The sequence below is a fragment of the Polyergus mexicanus genome, unplaced genomic scaffold, assembly GCF_030449975.1.
Source record: "Polyergus mexicanus isolate NDT 795.1 unplaced genomic scaffold, iyPolMexi1.0 SCAF_15, whole genome shotgun sequence".
Lineage (NCBI taxonomy): Eukaryota > Metazoa > Arthropoda > Insecta > Hymenoptera > Formicidae > Polyergus > Polyergus mexicanus.
In genome coordinates, this window is record NW_027223335.1 from 6,059,245 (window position 1) to 6,075,717 (window position 16,473).

The window sequence follows — 16,473 nt, forward strand, 5'->3', positions numbered from 1 at the left end:
GATAAAATCGTTAACGCAGCGAAGCCATGTCGAGCGTGCTCGACAATCCAACGAGGCGGAAAGTTTATTACTACAATATTGCGAACAAAATATTTTCAAATCCCATAGTTGTAACGAGAGAATGCGATGGCGAATTGCCGAGATTCTTCCGGAAGAAAATAATTTCGCGACCTAACAATGAGTGGGCGAGCCATTCCGTCTTCTGTCCTTCAAAGCGTCGCGATATATATTTCCGCCCTGCGAAAAAAATTTGCTTTCTCGCAACGAGTTAAAAACTCGTGATAATTATTTTCTCAGTTAGTGCGAACAAAAACGTCAAAAGAAAAAAATTTAACAAAAAGCAAAATTAAATAAACATAGATATCGATTTAAAAAATATACGTTTATTCATTGATAAAGCGCAAAATTTGATAAATGATAAAATTTGCGAATTGGTTTCGATGCAACAAATATAATTGATTTTATAACGAATATTAATATAATTGAATGAAGAAACCAAATCTCTCATTATTTCGGTCATTATTTTGAAATGAGAGAATTGTCATCATAAATTAATTAATGCAAAATTATATAATTAATGGTAATATCGATATTACAATTTGCTATTCTCGCGACGCAAACGCGAATTGCACGATAATTTGTCTATATTCAACTTGGAGGTATATTCTCTGCATGTGGTTAATCTTTGTATATATACCGTGGGATACATATTATGAGTCGACTGTAACTCGAGTCTGACACACTTCTAGACACCTTCTCGTGCACACACATCGTGTCCCTTTGTCGGGATTTGGGACTAGAGTCCTCGCCTATCTTACTCTGAGCTCTTAACTTGTGCTTATATCTGAAACTGTTTCGAACGTGTCATTACTAACCCATTGTTCTATTGTCACACGTTAACATGCACACGAGAACAATCGTAATATAACGGATCCAACGAAGCTCAGCAAACGAGCTTTCGTTCCAAAATTGCAGTGAGATTAACAAATCGCTTTTATTCCTCGAACAAAAATTCCTAAAGCAATCGCGAATTATTTTAAGGAGAATAGAGTTTATTTAATGTATCAACCAATTGCAAAAGTGTGAATATTATAAGGGATGTTGAACAAATGAATTAAGTTTATTTTTCAAATTTGGCGAAATTAATATTAAATACAATATAATTTTTTATGAATTTTATGAAAGTAACAAAGATTCCCTACTCCAATTGTCATTACATGGACATTTCTTGAAATTTTGTATATTACTAAAGTGTGATACGGAAATTACGATTTTAAATTTTAATTATTAAATAAAATATAAAATATTGAACGAGAGATTCGAATTATACCTATGCAATGTCAGTGACGAGACCGAGATATCAAGATGCGCGAGAGTCGTGCTCATCTGATTCTCAGTTGGTGATTCCGCGAAAAATTTGGAAATTGCTATAAAGTCGTTCCGCTGGGTGACGTTTTCGCACACGTGACGATTGCAGGTGCAATCATCGTAATTCCTGCTCGGTGGACGTGCGCAGCGACGTTTTCGAGGAAGACCCTTGTCCTGGGACCGGAAAATACATCGAGGCTCACTTCCAGTGTTTAGGTTGGTTCATATATTTTTTTTATTTTGACATTTTCGCGATCACGGATTTACGCGGAAAACCTCAAGGGATTCGTCTCTCGTTCACGATGCTGCAGAAAGCTTCATAATTTTGGACTTTGAGGAGCGACGAAAATTTCCTCTTACAAATTGATCGTTAGCGTTAGGATGAGATGTAGTTTTGAATTCTTTTTTGTAATTAATTCTTTCTCCATTTTATTCTTGTTATTTTACCATTCTACTTGATGTTTGAAAAAGCTATCTTATTTTATTAATTAACTCAATTTTTTGTTATTTTGTAATTTTTGTGATTTATTTACTTTCTATATTATAATAATTTTTTAATAATTGAGAACTACCAGTGACTATAAATATTTATTATTGTAAAGAAATATATTCTTCTCATCGAATAAAAGACATAAAATTTCACGAAAACAACAGCACATTTTTAATTTTCTAGTTAAAAGTCTGAAAGGTACATCAATAAGAATTTAATCAATTTCTATCAATTAAAAATTCATTAAGAATATATTAAATTATTATTAATACTCTCTGCAAAGAACGCGAATGGAATAGATAAATTTCGACGAAAAAGTCTCTCCCTGAGAGCACTGCTCTCATTTCCCACCTGTATCGAAGATATGAAAGAAACAAGATCCATGGCGGTACACGTGGTAAGGGTGTACCACGGTCATTTTGTTAAACGCGAGTCGAATCCCCGTCCAGGTGCAACGACCAGCAGAACTGCAGCATCGTTGCGTCCACGCTGCAATTCGGCGATCCTTGTCCGAATACACACAAATATCTCGAAGCGCACTATCGGTGCGTGTCTGGTAAGTAAAACTTTTTCACTTTTACATTAGCTTTTATCCTTTTGACTATATGATAATTATTGGACTTTAGGGAAAATTTCATAAACATTATAAATTAACATTATTTCAGAAAGAAAGATAATAGGAAAAGTTTTTTTCTTTTCTTTTAGATAAAAGCAATTAAAAATTTGTTTTGAAGATATATGTTGAACATATTTTATTTCCTCTTGCTTATTCTATTTTTTTATAGTCTTTATCATTTATTCTCTCGTGTCTAGATTATAGCATTAAATATGATTAACGATATTGATATTGATTTAATTGATATAAGAAATATAAATATCAAATTGTCTTTTTTATTAATAATACGTTGTTTTAAAACTTCGATATTTCTCAATGATGAGGTTTTACTGAAAGGGGTAAAATCAACTCCTCTTCTCTCTTTCATATATACAAACGTATATGCTTATTTGAGCTTTAGTCGGGACGAATTTCGGTGACCCCGATATTTTATCTTATCATATAGCTCCTTCGGTCAATAAGGATGATCTCTATAGATAGTGTCCGCAAAATACGCGGACTATTCCATTTTAAAATTTATATATTAGCACTATCCTGGATTAAAGATTTTCTTCTCAATGATTAGATATAATGACGATATTGAACCATATGATCTAATTTTGTGCTCTATCTCTCTCTCCATCTTTATTCTTTGACCCTTCAAATTCTCTATTTGCAAATGCTTTGCGGATAGACGATTTATATGTGACATGGAGATTTTTTAATTTACATTTATCGCGTTCGTTCATTCAATTATAAAACTCGATATCATATTTCCGAGAAAAAGACGGTAGATCTTCCACGTTTTCTATCTTTGATACTGGAGAAATAGTGATAGATTTTTTTATAGAGACAAAATAATTTCAATAGAAATATTTAGCAATATTGATATACTTGATAATATTTCTTTTAAATAATAATATTTTTCTTTTAATAAGATATATATTGTCACAAAGCTATTGTGTTTACTATTTAAAAATCATTATTTTTGTATATATTTTTTTTATTGATATATTGTTTTATCTTTTACCTTTTCAAAGAAATTTAATTTAGTTCGCAGAATTATTTTGATCAGTTAAGTGCATCAAATATTTTAATAAAAAATTCCGATATCGTTGTATTTATCATTTTCATATATTCTTTTCAAAAGAAGATTTACTCGAGCTTTATCGAATGATTTTGATTAACAAGAGTGTGATATAAATTCGATACAGCGGATAAAGATACTCTTCCCAACATGGCGAGCCAAGAAAAATAGAGAGTATCTAGATATTTTCGTGCCACGAATATCTCATTTCCTTCAATACCTATCGGGAATATACGTAAAGTACAGACAGTTTATTCAAACTCTATCAAATGATTAACCAGAATCCGATATAAATTCGACGAGGAAGATAAGCTCCCCATCGTATTAATCTGAGAGGGAGAGAGATAGAGAAGAGGGGCAAGTTTGATATTTCTGAGAGTCGAAGAACTCTCGAAAGCCTTAAATATCCCGCACCACTGAAATCACTTTTCTTCTTAATTATACTCGGTCTTCTATTCCGATAAGCTCGTAGACGAGCTCCCTCGATTCTCCGCTTCTCTACGAAACTAGTTTCTTCGCACCGTTCACCGATCTTTCCATCCTCGTTAAAATCGATCTCGACGAAACACATTTGCAGCAGCCACCACTACGACAACCTCTCGGCCGAGTCCGCCGTGGTTCATAACTTCGCAACCGAGTGTCTGGAGTACCGCTAAGCCGACCGTCAGGCCTCCCTCGAAGATTACGATACGGTTACCAGCGGCACAACAGCCGCCGCAGCAGCCGCCGGCGCCGTCCACCCCATCGATGCCGATAACAACACCGGCGAGGTTAGTGTGCTACATAAACATGCGCGATTTGATAGGCTAAAAGCCGAAAAATTTTGACTTTAATCTAGAATCGTGTTTACATATGTTTTATTACTATCGTACGTCACATCTCACGTATATATATATATATAGTAGAAGAGAAAATAAGTTTATTCTGTGCGCTATCTTGCGTATCAATCAATCGTTGATTGCACATCATCGGAAAGAAATTTTTTTTTTTATATTAATTTATATTAAGCGCAATCTATACGATCAACATAAAATTTGAATATATACGAGGATAAAGAGCTCCTCCTCTCTTTTGAAAATGAAGAGTCTCTTTCATTTTCAGCCCTACGTCGACAAGATCCTCCGTCGACATCGAGGAGGAGGACCAAGACTTAATACCTCCTGCGAACGGTCCTCCGGCAAATGGCCCGGCGATGACGCCGATTATACCTGAGACCACTCAAGCTACGACAACGTCCACCTTCGCTCCCTGGAGAACTAGTCGAAGGACCACCGGTGAGTATCTCTCTCATTCTTGGGAAACATCGGATAATAAAGCGTCGTTTCAAACAATAATATCATGTGTTGTGAGTGCGTTATATTACGTTATACGTGCCCAAATCATGAAATATGACATTAATTATTCACGTTGTAATATAATTATCTGTATACATAGTAAACTTTAACTGCAAATATTTTAAGAGTGGAATTTTCGTTAAGAAACAGATATATATTCGAGAAATCTGATTTATAATTTAATTATATTTTATAACAAGATTTTGCTTTATGCTATACAATTTGAGAGTTTCTTGGTCTTCTTTAAATTGTCAATTAGTTAATTATTGTATATTCGATAATGTTGTACGATAACTGCAGCAATATCTTTATACAAGCTATATCCGATATCTCGATTATGAATCCACGAATCTATGGATTGACTTTGAGGATTAGCCGCTCGTATCAGGTAGCGCGTTATAAGCATGATAAGTGATCGAGATTATATAGTCATAACAGCTGATGTAGTCATAATAGTCTAGAGACGGATCGCTATTATCGACTTTATATTTTTTTTACTTTTCATTTTTATCGCTCTTTACAGTACATGAATGCATTTCTGTTGTCTATAAATTGTCGCTGCGAAACGGCGCGTTTCTGCTCGAATCGCGACCAAGCATTAAGATCCCCCGGGGAGAACCAAAATTTCATTTCCGAGCGTCGTTGCGCACGGAACCGCATCCCCGAGGACGCTCTGACGCCGATATCGCATTAACGCCCTGCCGTTAACTACCGGCCGTTATAATCTGAGATAGCTGTTTAAGACGACGAAATTGACCGAACCGTGTAACCGCTTTTGTTGCAGTACCAAGCACGCTGTATCCGGAGTCCAGCTCGAACGGTCAGTGGTACGATTACGGTAGACAGGTGTGTCCTCCGGTGATAGCCAGGAACTTATCCTGGAACACGACCAGGGCCGGCGACGTGGCCGTGCAAAGCTGTCCCGGCGGTGCCAACGGTTTAGCCAGATGGCGATGTCTCGCACGCGGAGACTCTGTCTTTTGGCACCGCGATACTCCAGACTTGAGCGAGTGCCGATCCGTCTGGCTGACCACGCTAGAAAATCGCGTGACGGACGGCGACGTGATCCTCGGCATCAGCAGAGAGCTCTCGCAGGTGACCAACAACAGCCGTGGTTTATACGGCGGCGACATGATGATCACCACCAAGATTATCAAAAACATGGCCGAGAAAATGGCGCTGGACATAAAGACTTACCAGGATCCGAATCAGAGGGAGGTCAGCGTCACGGAGTTGCTCCAGGGCGTAGTGAGGACCGGCAGCAATCTACTCGACAAGGCGCAAATGGCGTCCTGGAAAGATCTCAGTCATCAGGAGCAGATGAGGGTCGCTACGTCGCTGCTGATCGGGCTCGAGGAGAACGCCTTCTTATTGGCCGACACGCTCATGCACGAGAAGACCATCATACACGAGGGCAAAAATATACGTGAGTACTGCTAATGATGATTGGTAATTGCTGTAGCAATTTACAAAATATGCCTTTATTATATCCTTTCATGCCAGATAGGGAGAGAGAACATTAAGAACCTCAATATCTTCCTAATTGGGTTATTATTTTTCTTTACTTATAGCCCGTCTTATTACACAACTGCTCCGTTTTTAGATAATTATAGAATATAATCTTAAACTCACGTTTGATTTTATGTGCCGTGTAAAATAGGATCGCGATTTCATTTTAAATCTAAGGAAAAAATATTTTTTATTCAAGCTTTTCTAAAGCACTTTACTACACAAATACATATGTAACTTCAAAATATAAAAGAAAAAAAATACATTATATTATCTAGAAAACAATTATACATCTTATAGTATATGTTAAAGCTATAAATTTATACTTATGTATGTGATTTTTCAAAAATTATTGATATTATTTAACTTGATGAATGTGATTTAACTATAATAACAATTTCGACCTATATATATTTTTTGCCAGACAACCTACAATTTACATAATTGTATAATTTATCTTGAAGTAAAATTATGTATGTATCTCTCCGGAGTAACCATTTCCGCTCCATCATTTTGAGAATCACGTAACGAACGCACGTTCCATATGCCTTCGGCGTTCGTCGCGAGCAATCGAATGATTTATATCGTTCGCGTATCTAACACACGGTAATCTCCGGTATAGATAAAATACAGATCTGAATCCATGGTAATTCTCCGGTACCCGACTGGATTACGAGTTGTAATCCGGCGAGTATGAGGCGGGCGCGCGTTATTATTATTACAAAATAGCGGTAGAATTACGAGCGACTTGATTTACTTCCCGGAAGTGCGTCGCTGCTTGATTGAGCCGCAGTGTATACGTGCATCATAGCGTCATCAGATGCACGCTTGATAAACTGCATAACGCGGTAAAGGGCAAAAAGTGTCGGAGGAAGAAGGGGGAAAGATGATGAGCGACAGCCGGTCGGACGTGCTACGTCCTCTCTTCGAGAAGAAAAATCGAAATCGCATTAAATCTTTCTTCCTGGCAATGCTACTGATTGATTTCGCGATCATTTTTTAATCGCGAAATGTTTATTTCGCGACAAAATGTATTAGAACTATCGTATTTTTTTTTTTTTGACAATTAAATTCCTTGACGAATTTAATGTAATTAAAAAAGTTTTGATAAAATTATTTTAATTATCTGCTCTTTTAATTTTATTTGATTGCGTAAATAAAAGTCGAAGAAGACAAAAAAATTAACTTCTTTCTGCTTCAGGAGTTTTCAACTTGTAACACACGTATCTTCATAGTAATGTATTCAATTAATGTTATAATAAATACTTAAAAATTACATATAAAAATATAATTATATACACATAAAATTTTACTTTTTTATAAAATACAGTGAAATATTTCGATCTTTGCTAGCAAGTTTGTTTTAATTAATTAATTTATTATATATTTAATTGTGATAAAAATTTAAATTTTCATTAGAAATGAATATTTAATGTACAATACAAGTTTGAAAACTGCTGTATTGTTGTAATTTAATTCGCGTTTTCCGCGAATTTACGGCTAGAATTCTCACAGAGCGCATTAACCGCGCCGAGGGAGTGAAACGCCTACTCTCTTAATTAGCCGCATGCGTGTCTTCACTACAGTGATGGAAGTTCGCGTACTGGACGCGCGCAACATCGACAACGAGCTAGAAGTTTTCCCCAGCGAGGTCGCCCAGCAAAAGTGGACCGTCTCGAACGATCACGTGGAACTTACCAGGGGCGCTTTGGTGGATAGCAACGAGGGCGGTGTCGTGCGGCTGGTCTTCATGGCATTTGACAGACTCGAGGAGATACTGCAGCCGCAAGCCGAGCCGCCGTCTGTCGTCATGAACGACGATCCCCAGCCCGTGTCGCGGAGGAACACCACTCGTATTCTCAACAGCAAAGTTATCTCGGCGTCCTTGGGAAAAGGCCGGCACATACAGCTCTCGGAGCCCGTCCGGGTGTATTTTAGGCATCTGGTAGTCGAGAATGTCACCAACCCCACTTGCGTCTTCTGGGATTACATCTTGAGGTAATTTCGCCTTCATTCGATCTTATTTCCGCTTTACACAATATCAGGAACACCGGAAGGAAAGAGTTTTCCTTTCTCATTTCTTTACTTTTAATTTTCTTCCCATGTCTTCATTGCGCCATATACAACGCTCACGACACATCGTTGAACATGTATTTGTAATTAATTACTTTTTTCACTATTTTTTTTTTTTTAAATTTGTGGCTTTTGATTAAGGGATTCGATGTTTTATACATAAATTTTATAAAAAAGATTACTTAAAATTGATTGAAAAATAAGATTTTTAAATAATAACTCTTAACTTTCGACATTGAATAACTCATATAAGTCTTTAATAAGAAAAGCTCAATCTTAAAATATATAGTTTGAAAATCCATAATTTATGTGCGGCTGGATTTTAACGCATCCTGTATATTGGATGGAAAATGATTCACAAAGCGAACACAATGTCAATATCTTCTCTACACGCGATACCTTATTTCATATAGTGCGTGGTCGGACGAGGGATGCCAAATACAAAAGACCAACGAGACTCACACCGTGTGCGAATGCAATCACTTGACGAACTTTGCCGTGCTGATGGACGTGCACGCCGTCAGATTGGACATCGCTCATCAAGTCGCTCTGCAAATCATCACGTATATAGGCTGCATCATTTCCGTCGTCTGTCTCGTTCTGGCCATTCTCACATTTCAATTATTTCGCGGATTGAAGGTAATATACATAACTGCGATATATATATATATTGATCGGCGTTCAATTGCAGCGAGATGAAATTTTTTTCCTCATTCCCGAATTTTCTTTACAGTCGGATAGGACGACGATTCACAAGAATCTCTGCATGTGCCTGCTGATAGCCGAGATACTCTTCGTTTGCGGGATCGGTCAGACGAATCAGAGGGTCCTCTGTGGCATCGTGGCCGGCTTATTGCACTTCTTCTTCTTGTGCGCATTTGCCTGGATGTTCCTTGAAGGTAAATTCATTCAATCGTCTTATTCGCGTCGTAATTTGTAATGTATTCTGTTTTATCGTCAATTATATTTTACTCGATTTTATATCACGTCCCGCAGGATTCCAGTTATACGTGATGCTGATCGAAGTCTTCGAGGCGGAAAAATCTCGACTTCGTTGGTATTATCTGGTCGCATATGGTGCACCGCTACTGGTTGTAGGAATTTCCTGCATAATTGATCCACTTAGCTACGGTACCGATCGGTATTGCTGGTTACGTGCAGATAATTATTTCATCTTCAGCTTCGTTGGGCCTGTGATACTCGTTATATTGGTAATTAATTAATATATTATGTTAATTAATTAAACAATGCAATTGATCGGCTTAAAGAAAAGCACGTTAAGAAGAATTGATGATATACGATTGCAACTACTTCATATATATATATATATATATATATATTAACGTGACATTTTTTAAGATTTTCAGTTTTATGATAATGGTATCGAAAACGCCACTATATATAACCGATTTTAATTGTCATTTTCGCAGGCGAATCTAGTATTTCTATCAATGGCGATCTATATGATGTGTCGGCATGCGAACACTTCCGTAGCCATGAAGAGTAAAGAGCATTCCCGACTGGCTAGCGCAAGGTAAGCAGTGATCCCTAGTAGCTTGTTCTATAGTAAATCGACGTAAATTACGAACTGTATATACCGTATATCAATCGAGTCCGTCCGTTGTCCGTCACATTCGAGATTTGATCCTCCCGTCGAAGCGTAGTATCCGAGATGTTTGTTTGATGCTTTCGGTTTACACGTTCGCAAGCTTTACTTGCTTAAAGAGATCTCCCGAACGCGGATCTTGTTGTCACGCATCTTTTGGCGGCCATGCTGAATTTTTGGTTTTGGTTTTTTGAGTCCTATGTTTGGAATGACCGCAGATTTCGTTCTCGTTCGACACACTACTACTGTATTGCTGTGATATACAATACACGATATATCATTTTAGGATATACACGAGTATATCGTTCGATCACACAGATCGCCGTATGCAGGGTGTACCGCTCAGGATGATTGGAAAAGTTGTGAAAAATAACTATGTGAACTATTCACGGTTCAAATAAAAAAAAAATTATTATATTTACGAACTTTTGTTTTACAAAGTTCTTGAATTCCATGCTTTAGGTTTCAAAAATTCTGTATTTTATGCAAGATAATGCTAAGTGTTATCGATAAACGCGAGTGAGCTTTTTAGTAATAATTTTTAGTGCTTTAAATGTACGAGATTTAAAGTACAAAACACAATTTTTTAAATTTGTAAATATAAAATTATAAAGATTTCTGCTACGATGCCATAGAGTTTAAACTTTGCAGATTGTTATACCTGTGAATTTTTATTTCACAGATAATTGTATGAAATGAAGAAATATTTTGATATATCCATCCTTTTTTGAGACACCCTGTATATTATCACGTTTAATTTACAAGTTTTGTGAACGGAAGTATAATTTGTGTGAAATTACTGTAAAAGAAAAAAATTTGTCTCTAATTTTACAAAATTATGAAAATATGTAAATAATTTGGTAATGGTAATGAAAAAATTGTTGCAATCTCGATTCGGATTATTATAAATAATATTTCTCGTGACGACGGATATTAAAATATTCTTGTCGCTACGTGCAATGATTTTTTTATTTCGACATAATTAATCATAACGATCAATCATAATACTTGTGAGCAAAAAAAAAAAAAATGCGAATCGAGCATCGCAAATCGAAACATAAGTTATAATCAATTAATTAATGGTGTCGGAACAATCACCTAACTGCTGTCTTGTTTCATTTTTGTATTAAATCTTCTACCCACTTCTGTCTACACTGTTCTACATTCTTCTGCATGGCGTGGTTGGTTGGTAGTGGAAAGGAAGAGAATGCTCTTCCCAACAAATTGCAAGCGCACTTGTAAGATATTTACCATTTTTATTATTATTCACCCATCATATCATTAACATCGTCATTGATCGCTCGTTTCATTATTTTTTTTCTTTGGTCCATTTCATTTTAATTAAGCTATTCGAGTATCATTTCACACTGATTTTGTGAACGTAGCCGTAATCTTTAGTCTCTCACATCATACATCGAAACACTCGCCATATATGATAATGTGATACTCACCGGAAACGCGATTTAAAACGCCATATGTGTGCATAATGTAATTAATACAATAGTTGAGGAAATAAGCGTATGAAAAGATGTATCATATTTATATAATATATTTGTAGATTATGAATTTTTGAATGATTATGATAAAATAAAAAATAATTTTATTTATGAGAATTAAACTTTCATATACGCGCACTTACTACTTCGCAATTAAAAAATCATAACAATATGGCTTATCTAATCATTTCGAAATCTTGAAATTTTTGTTTTAATTGAGAGAGCTTATCGTTTGTTTAAATCGTAAAAAAAAATTACTGTACTTAAGTAAGTGATTCATAATATTATGATAATATTATGTTGTAATCAATTTGAATATATGGTATAATTTTTTAGTAAACAAAATTTAATTTTAATTATTGAATAAAATAGTTATTATAAATTGATATAAAATCATTTTCTTTTCTCTAGATAATCATTTTTCTTATATTTTTTAACTGCTTTGTAAGGAAAATTTTATCAACTTGATTATGTCAACTTCATATTAACATAATAGCTAAAATTGGCTGGTATGATAACTATTCGTTATATTTATTATGGCACTTGCATTTCCTGTAAGTAGACACAACGATTCACTGCATGTAGTATATTCCTTAGTTTCGGGTATTACGCCTGATTTACAAGTAGATAGACGTGGAAGTATACCGTAGAGATATATCCGCCTACCTGTGTAACGTCACGTTCTAATAACAACGATTTAGATAAGATGTCGCGATTTCGGCGACGCTTAAAGCAGTGCCTGCGAAAATAAAAGATCGGACTCTGCATAATGTCGTAATACTTAAACGTCGCCCGTTGCGTGTCTCACGACAGCTACGCGACAGCAGCGTTATTTTTTTTCTTCAACGTCACATTTATTAATCCTAAGTATTTAAACTGTGTGTTGCGGATGACCAAAGAAACTTGGGATTGATTGCAATTATTTCTTTTATTTTTTACGATTAGCAAATTCGGAAAATAAAAATGGAAATTACTAAGAGAGAAGGACTCATTCATTACTTACAATATAAGCAGATAATATCTTTTTTATAAATAAACCTTTTAAAATTTTTAATGAAACGCATTTTTACGGCTCTACTTTCATTTTAGAATTAGTTGTAACAAATATAGAATATCGGAGAATGATCGCAAAAAACTAAAAATGCATCAAGTTATCTCATCTACACAAATGATATTTCCTTTCTCGTACTCTTCTTCTGTGTATAAGACTGTCGAATATATCAATCTTTTTTTTTTTTTTTTTTTTAAAATTGCTACAAGAAAACTTAAATAATACAATTAATTTTGAATCTTTTTAAAAGCGAGATATATTACACAAGATTTGGATTTTTTGACGAAATATATATTCCAGAGATTTTACGCGATTTTATATATTGATCCCCTTTAAGCGCCGCCATCGCGATTTGTATTGTAAACAGAAACCTGGGACTGGCTGTTCTTCGATGTAATTTATTATCCTATATCTTCTGATCAGGGCCTGGCTGCGGGGCGCTATCGTGCTAGTGTTTCTACTAGGTCTGACCTGGACGTTCGGGCTCCTCTACTTAAACCAAGAGTCCGTTGTGATGGCGTACATCTTCACCGTATTGAACAGTCTCCAGGGGCTGTTTATCTTTGTGTTCCATTGCGTACAGAACGAGAAGGTAAGGGAATACGTCGGGGCACAGAAGTCCGCCTTGATTTAGACGGTTCTGGTAACATTGCCGAATGTTCCCGGAGAGAGAAAACAGACAACAAACTTCAAAGTTATTCGAGAAATATGTAACATGATAGAAATATGTAATTTTTATCGCATAAGAATGGTCTCGTGCAGTTCTTTATAATAGCAATTTAACTTTGCATCGATACGCTTTCCATAAGATTCATTTTTATTACATATTTTCGATGAATGATTGATGTAATGAAATGTTACAAATGTTACACTTCGTTGCCTGTACAAAAAAAAATTGTGTACATTTTATATTTCTTTACAATGAGATTATTAGCAACAAGTTGTAACGATCTTTTATAAATCCACGTATTTCCATTTTTGTATGTAAATTTTTATATAAATTTAAAAATTGAAGAATTTTTCCTAACACTTAAGTTTAACATATCGATTACGTAATTGATGCTAATTAAGATCATCGAGACGATAATCATGTCAACATCGTATTATTTTGCTCACGAATATCAGAACATGGAGATGAGAAAATGATATGTTTAATAAAGTGCTGTGGTAATACAAATTATTGTGCGTTTACTTCGCGCACTTTCGTCACCCGTAGTATGCTTATTATAATTTGCTCGGGAATTTAACTTTTTTTCTTGTCATCGCGAGAAGCACCGTTTTTATCCTCATTTCTCATTAAATCGGCACCAGAATTGCGAATCTTCAAGTTTATATTGCACAATACTCTCACAAATAGTTGCAGACAACTTCCTTTAAACTTTTTTTGCTTAAAGATGATATATACAAATATATAATTTTGAATAAAATATGAAAAAATGTAATTTTTTTATATCTTATTATTTTTTTAAAATATAATTTTAAACATGCACGATTGCTATTCTTTGCGAGGCTGTCTGCAACTTTCTGTAGTCTGCAATTCTCACGTATCAAACGCGAAGAGACGCACGTGACACATCCGCACGCTGTCTCGCACAGGCCTTTAGTTCTTTCACGCACCGTTAAACTCGTTTTGTCGGGTCGGGCGGGTTTTGTTTCACTCTTGCAGGTGAGGAAGGAGTATAGAAAGTTCGTGCGTCGCCATTCCTGGCTGCCGAAATGCCTGAGGTGTTCGAAGACAGTGACGGGCGGCTCGGCCGGCTCCACCGGTGGCAGCGGTGGCACCGGCGGCGCCAACGGTGGTAAGGACTTCGCCTCGCACAACACCTCGTCGAATCCGTCGGCCCCTACTACCGATAGCTCCGGATTGTCACCCCATGCGGCCACCAATGTGGGTACCAACGCTAGCACCACGTCACCACCGAACAATCACAACAACTTGACCACCACCTGTAACAATACGAATCTTTCGATAAACGTGAACCTGAACAATTTGTCGCTGAGATCGCCGGTCGGGGCACACCAGATGCACATGATGGCACCTAGCAACCACAATAGGCATCTCACCCAGCAAGGTATCCAAACGCCGCTTATACACCAAACCGAAATGCGCGGATAACGAAGCGAAGAGAGATCGCTCCGCGGAACCAGAGTGACGATATTTCTTATGAAAATTGAGATCATAATTTTTACAAATAATGCGTCATCTTGTATCTTTTTTAAATTGATTCTATGAGCATTAGTTTGCTAGTAGTTGATCAAGTAGTAATTTTCTATAATATCTGATTTTAATGAAAAGATTAATTAAATTAATAATTAATTTAATTTAATTATTAATTAAAGAGGCATACCCATTTAAATTCTCAAAAAATGACATGTACATTTTCTAAATTTTTTTGCAGCGCAACGACTTGATAAAAATTTTTTATTTTTTTACAATATTAATATAATATTATTAAGTATTTAAATAAAAATTTTCAGCTTAATTTTTTTTTTAAATATTATGCGAATATTTGCAGATTTATATTTGCGTGCGAGTTCCTAATAAAATTCTGCATCTATTAGCGAAGCTTTTTTTAAATTCAATTTCCCATTGTTTTGTCATAAATAAAAAAAGAAGGGTTTTTTTTTAAACGAAACTTTTTCAACATATTGCCATTTTTAGTTTTTTAAAATTTTGAAAAAACGGTTGGATAACAGATAGCTATTAATATGTTTAATAAAAAAAAATTGTATTTTTTATTTTGGATATGATAAACGATCGTTTTCGTGAACAAATCGTTACGCTGCAAAAGAAAATCTAGAAAATGTACTCATTTTGCGAAGGTTCAAATGAGTATACTACGTCATTAAGTCAAGAATGAGAAAATCAGTTGAGATATATAGACGTTATATTTGCAAAAATTAGTACATATCAATTTTCGTAAGAATATTGGTTACTATGTTTGTTCGTGGAGCAGCCAAGAAATTGCAATTGTAGGAGTCCGTAAGGGGAACGTACGTCTTTCCTCTCCCTCTCTCACTTTTTTCACAATATAGCAATGACGGTGCAATACTTGGTTATTATGAAGTACGCAATCGACGTCTGTCTTTTTTTTGTATAGACAAAATTAGATAAGCATATATAATAATTTGTATATGTTCTTATGGAAACAATTCCCGAGTACCGATAAATAGCGTTTCTCTCTTTTTTTTCTCTATATATTCTCTTCTCGCTTTGCTCTTTCCAGTATGATTATAAATAACACAAGTATGATCCGTCTGTAATTAATTATTATTGCTCACTTTTTGCCTGCTGCTCAGAACTCAAGCCTGCCTTCCTTTAAGCTTGTCCCCTTCATGATTCAAAGGTTGTTGCTAGTCATAGTCTTTTCACGTGAATTATGGTTTCTGTCTATCTCTCGAGATTCTCTCAGCGCGTGTAAATAGATTTTATAGTCCATTACATATTTAGCGCTAGATGTGATTATTTATTTCTTGATCTTGTCCTTATAGCATATTTAATTAATAGAGCAACAGAGAGCTTTGATTAAAATACACAACGTCTCTTGTTCTTAATATACCATATATGGTATTGTACATTAAATGTATTATAAGTATAGCATACAAGTTCTATTTCATTGCCTTTATTCATAAGATTTGAAATACATTTGAGGGTTTTTTTTCTTTTTTTTTTTAAGAGTGAATTACAAGTATATAAAACTTTCCTATAAAAATATATATTTTTTAATTCTAAAATTCTCTAAAACATGTTGTATATATAAAATTGAGAGCGATTTTTATATGGCTACGGTTACGGCTACACAACCCAAAATTTTGTTTTACAAATGTAAATTCTTGTATTATACAAATATAGGTTTGTTCAAT

At 35.2% G+C, this 16,473-nt stretch overlaps 1 protein-coding gene across 8 annotated transcripts in view; it reads left to right on the forward strand.

Annotated features, from left to right (window-relative positions):
• Nucleotides 1-16,473, forward strand: part of LOC138940022 (latrophilin Cirl) — a 517,985-nt gene that overhangs the window by 491,978 nt on the left and 9,534 nt on the right. For 6 of the 8 annotated variants that reach the window (XM_070308486.1, XM_070308487.1, XM_070308485.1 and 3 more), the window contains 12 exons: nt 2,308-2,414; nt 4,118-4,310; nt 4,642-4,814; nt 5,659-6,300; nt 7,970-8,381; nt 8,870-9,095; nt 9,190-9,355; nt 9,453-9,667; nt 9,887-9,990; nt 11,256-11,300; nt 13,033-13,201; nt 14,276-14,497. In XM_070308486.1, the coding sequence (XP_070164587.1) occupies nt 2,308-2,414; nt 4,118-4,310; nt 4,642-4,814; nt 5,659-6,300; nt 7,970-8,381; nt 8,870-9,095; nt 9,190-9,355; nt 9,453-9,667; nt 9,887-9,990; nt 11,256-11,300; nt 13,033-13,201; nt 14,276-14,497 (2,674 nt within the window). Of the gene's footprint in view, nt 1-1,477; nt 1,585-2,307; nt 2,415-4,117; nt 4,311-4,641; nt 4,815-5,658; nt 6,301-7,969; nt 8,382-8,869; nt 9,096-9,189; nt 9,356-9,452; nt 9,668-9,886; nt 9,991-11,255; nt 11,301-13,032; nt 13,202-14,275; nt 14,498-16,473 lie in introns of all 8 variants that reach the window. The other 2 variants (XM_070308488.1, XM_070308489.1) reach the window with 2 other exon arrangements.